General features: G+C 48.0%; 1 protein-coding gene across 1 annotated transcript; it reads left to right on the top strand.

Moving 5' to 3' along the window:
• Positions 1-656: 656 nt before the first annotated feature.
• XPA (XPA, DNA damage recognition and repair factor) lies at positions 657-7,657 on the top strand. The gene is made up of 6 exons (XM_021537121.2): positions 657-908; positions 1,282-1,407; positions 3,468-3,573; positions 5,159-5,324; positions 5,962-6,079; positions 7,419-7,657. The coding sequence occupies exons 1-6, from the start codon at positions 737-739 to the stop codon at positions 7,565-7,567; spliced, it is 837 nt and encodes a 278-aa protein (XP_021392796.2). The 5' UTR covers positions 657-736; the 3' UTR covers positions 7,568-7,657.
• The last annotated feature ends 381 nt before the right edge of the window (positions 7,658-8,038 follow it).

Genomic DNA, 8,038 nt, shown 5'->3' with positions numbered 1-8,038 from the left:
TAGGAAAGCGCTCGGTGCCGGTGCCGAGCGAGGCTGGCACCGCGGCGGGCTGCGCACAGCAGGCGCAGGAGTGGGGAGAGCGCTCCAGCGGTTTTCAGCGCAGAAAACGTGGCCGAGGCCGTTTCCGGCCGAGAACCGGCCTCGCGCGGGGCTGCGGCGAGGCCGGCCCGGGCGGACAAAAGGGGCATTGCTGGGTGACGCTGCTGAGGAATTCCTGCCGGGCGGGGCGGGATTTATGGCTTTTTTTTTTTCCACGGGGCCGCTCGGGCCCTAGGCGAGGGACGGTGCGGAAAGCGCAGGGTCATCGTCGGCTCCCCTCCCCCACTGCGTTCCCTGCCCGGTCCCGCGGCCCCGCTCCCGGTCCCGCCGCCCCCCTCGGCCCACACCGGCCCCCCCGGGCCGCGCGCGCCCCCCACCCCCACCCCCGCGCGCCACGCGGGCCGCGGGCCCCGCCCCGCCGCCTGGCCGCGCGCGCCCCCCCCTTCCCCTCCCCCCCTCGCGCGCCCTCCCGGCGCGCCCCGCGCGGCGGCGGCGGGGCGGGGCCCCCGCCCTGGCGGCTCGCGGGGATGGGCGGGGCGGCAGCTGCGCGCCTGCGCGGGCGGCCTCGCCCCTTCTGTGGCCACCCCCGCCCCCCGCCCTGCGCAGGCGCAGTGCGGCGGCGGCTCGGCGAGGGGAAGGGCGAGAGCGGCTGCCGGAGCGGGGGGGACCACGGGGCTCCGTCGCTCCCGCCGCCGCCATGGCGGGCGCGGCCCCGGGCCACCAGCAAGACCACGAGCAGGAGGTTTCGGCCGCGGCGGGCGAGCGGCCGCACCTCTCGGCGGCGGCGCTGGCGAAGATCGAGCGGAACCGGCAGCGGGCGCTGGCACTGCGGCAGGCGCGGCTGGCGGCCCGGCCCTACCCTGCCGCAGGTCGGATGGCGGCGGCGGCGGAACGGGCGAGTCCCCGCGCCCTTTTTTCTCTTTTTTAGGGGGGAGGTTTCGAGAGGGGAAAGATGCGGGGAAAGGGGGGCGCCGCCGGCAGCGAGGCGGTGGGGGCGGCGGAGGGGGGGCGTGGGTGCGGTAGGGTGGCTGGATGGGGTGGGGGTTGGGGGGGAGAATCCGCCGCGGCGCGCGAGGCCCCCCCCCTCCCCCCACATGTGTGGGGGAGGGGGGGGCTCTTGCACGCGCGCGCTCTCCGCGCGGCCCCCCGCCTCGCGCGCGCGGCGCGGTGGGGGCGGCCGCGCGCGCCCCCTGCCGGCGGCGGCGCTCTAACGCAGCGCGCGCCTCGTTTGTGCTCCCGCAGGCGGCGGCGCGCGGGCGCGGGCCCTCCCCAAGGTCGTGGACACGGGAGGGGGATTCTTCCTGGAGGAGGAGGAGAGCGAGCAGAAGGAAGAGCGCGGCGCCGGCGAGAATATCGTGCACCCACCCGGTAATTAGGAAAAAAGCCTGTAGGGAGAGGCGGGGAGGCGGCGGGAGGAGGCGGCGGGGGAGGGCAGGAAGGCGCGGGGGCGACAGTGAGCCGGCTCCGGCCGCGCCAGCGGGGCGGGATGGATGGGCGCCTTTTTTTTTTTTCCCGGGCTTTTTTTACTCTCCTTTCTTACCCTCTTTTTCTTTTTTTCTTTTTTTCTTTTTTTTTTTTTTTCTTTTACTTTTTTTTTTTTTAATTGTTGCCAGCCCATTTTCTCCTTCACACGTTTTTCTGGATGTGCTCGATTAGTGGCGCGTCCGATTCTTTTCAGCAATTAATCGGCTATAGCAAATGCGCGGTAATTAAAAATGAAGAATTTTAAGCCGCGGAAGTGGGACGCAGCCAGTACCCTTGGGTATAGCACATTTTAATTTTTTTTTCTCCTCCATAAACGTTATTTTCATTATTTCTTTCGGGGAATTTATATTTTAAGACCGACATAAAGGTAAATCTTCGCGGCTTCGTCGGTTGTGGGAATTTTGGGATTTATGTGACCGAAGCGGTGCTGCAGTGCCAGCTTTTATCGTTATAAAACGTGCTGGCGCCAAGTTACTGATCGTTCGGTGGAGGATTTCAGCACATTGCCTTGCGATATTCTCCCCCCCCACCCCCCCACCCCCCCCCAAAAAAAAAAAAAAAAAAAAAAAAAAAAAAAAAGCAAATGGAGAAGTAAGGGTCCCAAAATAGATCGACTTTCTTCTCTGGGATTGTCTTTGTCTTGCTTTGTTCTGCTTGAATCAGCTGCGGGGCTGTTGGTGCAGTGTATCTCTTTGTTAGAAATCAGCACCAATTTGATTAACAGTGTAAACAATTAGCAGCCCTGCTTCTTTGGATGGGTAATGTTTAATAATAAATTAAAGTAGATCTGGGATGCCTTTACACTGGGCGTATTTTTTGCTGTGTAATTCATAACGTCATTGTCTTAATAAAATGTCTTCGTGTTCGGGAGCACTGCCTTAAATGATGGAATGTGATGTAAGAGTATGAAATGACGGTGAAGTACTGAGCATTCGGCTGTCGCTAGTAGGACTGAATTTACATAAAATGTCGTCTTTGCTGGAACAGATCTGCTATAAATGCAAATGCAATTAAAATACATGGTGCTGCATGTTAACCATTAATCTTCTGCTTCAGGTGTTCCTAAAATTTCATAGCATTGCCTTGCTTTCAGATTTCAAAACTGTATAGAAATGTTAATTTTCTGATAGAATTCCAATGTTACCATTCAAGGAATGTTCCTTATAGCTGTTGTTCCCCGAATCAGTGTTTCTTGGTGTCTTGGAACATAAAAACAGATGGTGATGACGCTGGAGGTGATCCGCCCGTTGAGGATGCGGCCAGAAGCAGTAGCTGGCGCTGAGATGAGTCTGGGCTTGGAGCAGTGCTGAGAGGGCTTGGGGAGAGGATTGTAGTGGAGCTCCATCCCCATTCCACTCCTAGCAGCTCTCTGGCCATCCACCTCCGTTTCTGCCAGCTGGAACGGACAAGAACCTTGCCAACTGCCCCAGGCTTCCACTGAGCTCGTTTAGGGAGAGGCAGGTGTGGCTGAGCTAGGGAACAATCTGGAGCGGAGCTGAGAGAACTATGATGCCAGCGCAGCTCCTGTAGTTTCCTGCTCTGGCCACCCTCTTCAAACTGAATCCCTTCTCTGCTTCCTCCCGTTTCTGCCCGCATGTTCTCTATAAATCAGGGCATAATTTGAGATGGTCAGAGCAGAGGAAGTGGAAGGAGAGGATTTGAAGCTCTTTGTGGGAAGAATGTGGAGAATTTTTTTTTAACAATGGCTAAGTTAAATATACATTTAAATGTTAAAGTTAAGTACTTGAAACGAGAAAATAGTCCAACATTCATGGAATTGTGTGGTAATGGATTTGAATTTGTACTGTATTCTGAAAAGCTTTGATAGAGTGAAACTAGTTTGTAATGTGCTTATCTGAATTCTAGTAAAATTGCCTGTAATACCACTTCTAGATGCTTGTTTTTATCATTGTAGTCCCTTTAAAAATATTTCTTTCCACTAGCACCCGTACTAGAATTTGACTATCTTATCTGTGGAGACTGTGGCAAAGAATTCATGGACTCCTACCTTATGCAGCACTTTGATTGGGCAACATGTGATAATTGCAGGTATTACAAATAATCAGAGGAGAGAAACACTATTTTACATAAAGATTGCTGGCTAGAGTTCAATGAGTTACAGTCGTTTAAAGAGACTGTCAGCAGAGAGACATATTTCAGTAACTTTAAGAAAATGTAAATGAAAGGTGACTGATACCCTGTGCAAGTTTCATTATGGAATTGAATCACAGATTGTCTCATAAGCCTGCCTTAGGATAGGGGACATCAGTGGATTTTCATACAACATTATGGAAATAGGATGTTATGAGAGCAGTTGGTGTGTTCATCAGTGTGAAAATTTGTCTTGCTGCAGACTAGAGCCATTTGAAAACGTGGTGCAACACAAATATATGCTCTGAAGTGGAGCAGGGGTTAGGAGAGTGTTTGTGGTCCCAGTGTTTTAACTCAAGTGAAGTTGGTACTTTGGTCAGCATGGGCGTGCTGGAAGCACAGCAGCCAAAGGGCAGAGCCCCCATCGGAGGTTACTGGTTGGCCTGCAAGGTAAGCAGGAGTTTGACCTTGAGAGGAGAGCAAGTTCTTATCTTTTAACGCAGAAAACGCTCCAAAAGCCATCAAGATAACAAGGGCAATGAAACCAACTGCAGCAGCCGGCTGCCCATGTGTGTAAGAATGAATTGGATGAATGAAAAAAAAAACAGGAGTTTGTTCTGGAAGCCTACACATGTACTGCAGGGAGTGGTTAGGGGTGTGCACGTGGTGTAGGCAATTTGCAGTCGTGTTGGAAGCAAAGTTCTGTTTCAGAAGTTACAGTGGGTAGGAAAAGGATGTTGGGGGACAGGACTTGGAGTCCAACCTCTGGAGTCTTAGGGTCTAAGCTGTTGTAGCTGATGGCTGGAGTGTCCTTGGTGCACTGGCTGCAACTGAACTTTGAATTCTAGTAAAGCTACATTTACAGCAGTACTTCCTTGATGGCCGTTGTTAGCACTTAGTGTTTGGCAGATAGTTTGGCTCAAGTGATTCAAGCTGTACTTCAGTCAGGATTGCGTAAACTTAATTTTTTCCATTAACTCAAATGCTGCTGTGGTTACAGAGTTTTTCATTATCTGGTAAAGGCTGCAGAGCCTTTATGTTTTCTCTGCCTACTATCATGCATTATAGAAAGAAGTGGTCTGTGTTGCTAATCAGCTTCTGAGCTCTAGAAGCATATGGAGTATGTATATTCTCAGGTGATAGGACCTGCCTCACATTATACATTCTTTCTGTCGACCATGTGAGGCTCATACTTCAGTCCTCTTGGATTGCATCTGAGTTAGGTGAATACATGAATTTATTCATATTCATTTTAAGTTTCAGGTTTTTCCTCTTGTAAGAAAATAAAAGAAGATCCTTTATAGAAAAGCAGGCTTCTCAGTCTGTGTTTGCTGAAATGGGCAAATTTTAAAACTGTTTATTTCAGTAAATCTAGTCTGGAGTTCAGCTAGGCTGTTGGAATCCAAATTTATTTGCATGTATGAAAAACTGAGGGTATTAGGGCTACCTGTATTTCAGGAATGTTAGAAGGGATGGGAATTTAGATGTTAATAACCTGTGGTTTTAGGGTGTAGCTTTCTCATCATTATTTTACATCTTGCAGAGATGTTGAAGATAAACATAAGCTTATTACAAGGACAGAAGCAAAAGACGAGTACTTGCTTAAAGACTGTGACTTAGACAAGAGGGAACCAGTGCTCAGATTCATTGTGAAGAAAAACCCTCATAATTCACGATGGGGTGAAATGAAACTTTATTTAAAAGTACAGGTATAGAAACTTACTGTGTTTCAGACCTTTTTATACCTTCATACAGCTTTGTCACTTGGTACCTGAATGGTTTTGTCAAAGCTAAGTGTCTTATGTGTAGTTTGTTATAGTTAAATAGTTGCAGTCCAAGTTTTGAAAATGTCTGGTTTTGAGAGCATTTTAAAGATGTTCATTGAGCAGAACTTCAGTGGGTTGCACAATTACAAGTCACAAAGCACGTGGCCCTTCAGTTTTACGCTGAAGTGCATGGGGCAGCTGCAGTTGTGTGTGGCCCTTTGCAGCTGTGTTCACAGCTTTGCCTGCAGAGGCAGCAGGAGAGGCAAGTGGATTTTCCAGGGCTTTTGTCATTTCTTGTTCAGTCCTTCATGGGAATCATACTGCTTTAGTAAAATACGGGCAAAATTAGAGCTGGGTTTAAGTTTTCCTAAGTTACATCCAACTGATACTAATAACCAAGGTTGCCTCTTCTTGTGGAAGGACTGCAGTCTTCTGAGTCAAAAGCAGATACAGGTGGGAGGTAATGGAAGATGGGTTAGTTTATGTGTGTGTGGAGAGAAAATTAAATTTGTAAGTTAGAGTAGTTCACTTTTATAATTTTGGGGGCGAAAAAAAAAAGGCACTTATGTCCATCCTGTAGGTAATCAAGCGTTCACTTGAAGTCTGGGGTAGCGAAGAAGCATTGCAAGAAGCAAAGGAGCTGCGCCGTGATAGCAGAGAGAAGATGAAACAGAAGAAGTTTGACAAGAAGGTTAAAGGTAATTCATAAAAATTACATACTTCAGTACCTGAAGGGAAGTTTAAACCTCTGTCTGCATCTGAATAAATTACTGAGAAAATATTCAGTGTGGTAAAATGGAGGTTTTCAAGACTGAGGGTGAGCCTGGAGCAGTCTGGTGTCACCTCATAGCTGACTATTTTGGACAGTGTTGGACTGCAGGACTTGAGGTCCCCTCCAGCGTGAATTCCCCTGTTCTGTGAACGTGATGCGACAGAAATGAATTACAATGGTTCATTATAGTGTTTTTCACATTTTTGGGTATATATGGCACCCAGGATGTGCCATGGGTTGCTTCTGATACTTTTGACTTGTGGAAGACGGATTTTTATGGCAGTGTGTTATAATTCTGCGATAGCCTTCAGGTGGAATGACTAATGAAAATAGGTTTTCCTGTTCGCAGGATTCCTATGGGCTGTCTTTACTGCAAATTGCTCTACAGGTTTTTTCTCTGATAAATTAGTATTTAGAGGAGTATTTGATGGGTGGGATCTTTTGTACCACTTAGAGCATCCATGCTTTGTTTGGGGGTGGTGTTTACAAGGGCAGAAAGCTCACGCTGGCTGTTCTAGGGTTGTCTGAAGGAGGTAGAACTTGGGTCTGCACAAATAACCTGTCTGGGCCATTGATTTTGTGTGCACAGAAGGACTGGCGGCAGACTGTAGCCAAGATGCCAGAGTTCAGTGCAAGTACAGTCCTCTACGTGACAAAGTTTGCAGCCTCTGAATGGTTTGGCTCAAAATGTGACCACATTTTGCTGTTCAGTATTCTTGCCACCCGCTTGCAACGTCCGGATAATATCTTGGGCCCTGCTGCCAGCTTGTGTGCTCTATAGAGCCCACAGATTTCACTGCAGATGCTGCAGAGGCAACTCATATTATTGGGCATAAAGCTTAGAGAATGCCAAGTCATTTGGGAGGCTTACTGTGACCTGAATGAAAATGACTCTTTCTTGGCCATGTAAAATAGATGAGGTGTTCAAAAAAACCGTTTTCTTTATGTTCCACCGATCCCTTTTGGATATCTCTTAATGACTTTGTGTGAAAAGGCAGCAAGCAACACATCCTTAGTCCAGATGGAGAATCTTTGCCTATAAAATCCCATGACAGTATAGTTCTTGGCCTTTAAAATATGCAAACAAGGTGAGGATTGCAGGGCAAGTCAGAGCTTGTTCTTGCAAGAGCAGATTATTTCCCAGACCTGGTGGAAGACAGGCAGCAAGCATATTGTCAGGCCTCAGGAAGCTGGTTAGCTCGAGTTCTATTGAACACTATTTAAGATTTATTAAAATCTTAAAATTTTCTTGTATTTTTTACCAGAACTCCGCCGTGCTGTGAGAAGTAGTTTGTGGAAGAAAGAAGCCAGTATCCATGAACATGAATATGGACCAGAAGAAAATATTGTTGAAGATATGTATAAAAAGACATGCACTGTTTGTGGCCTTGAATTAACTTACGAGAAGATGTAGTGTTAACCAATTTTTTAATTTGACTTTTTTTTTAATGGTATTTTGTATTAAAGTCAAATAAATGCTTATTATGAACAAGCTGTTGCCAAATTCTGTGTAGCATTATATTTTTCAGTTGCGAGAAGCTCTGTGAAGAACAGTAGGCTTTAGCCTTTAAGCTAGATCGGAGGGTAGAATATAGTAAGAGTTCTAAGAGTTCAACAATTGGTTATCTTCTTGGTCAAAAGTTAAGTTTGTATCATTGTACATGATGCACTGATGAAATCAAGGTGAACTTTACATGGGTTTTCTGCATCCATCAGGAGGGAGGCTCATTATTTTCTTTGTAGTTTGGTTTTCAGTTACTGCTCATGGGCGGGCAGAGGGCTGATAGAGCATTACTTCTGGTGGTGGAAGGCCATCTAATGAGGCAGGTTCTCCTTGGGCTCAGATACACAACTTCATAAAGGAGAATTCTCTTTTAAAAGGAAA

The sequence above is a fragment of the Lonchura striata genome, chromosome Z (genome assembly GCF_046129695.1).
Source record: "Lonchura striata isolate bLonStr1 chromosome Z, bLonStr1.mat, whole genome shotgun sequence".
NCBI lineage: Eukaryota > Metazoa > Chordata > Aves > Passeriformes > Estrildidae > Lonchura > Lonchura striata.
The sequence above is the reverse complement of the archived record's forward strand: the minus strand, read 5'-3'. Positions and strand labels throughout refer to the sequence as shown.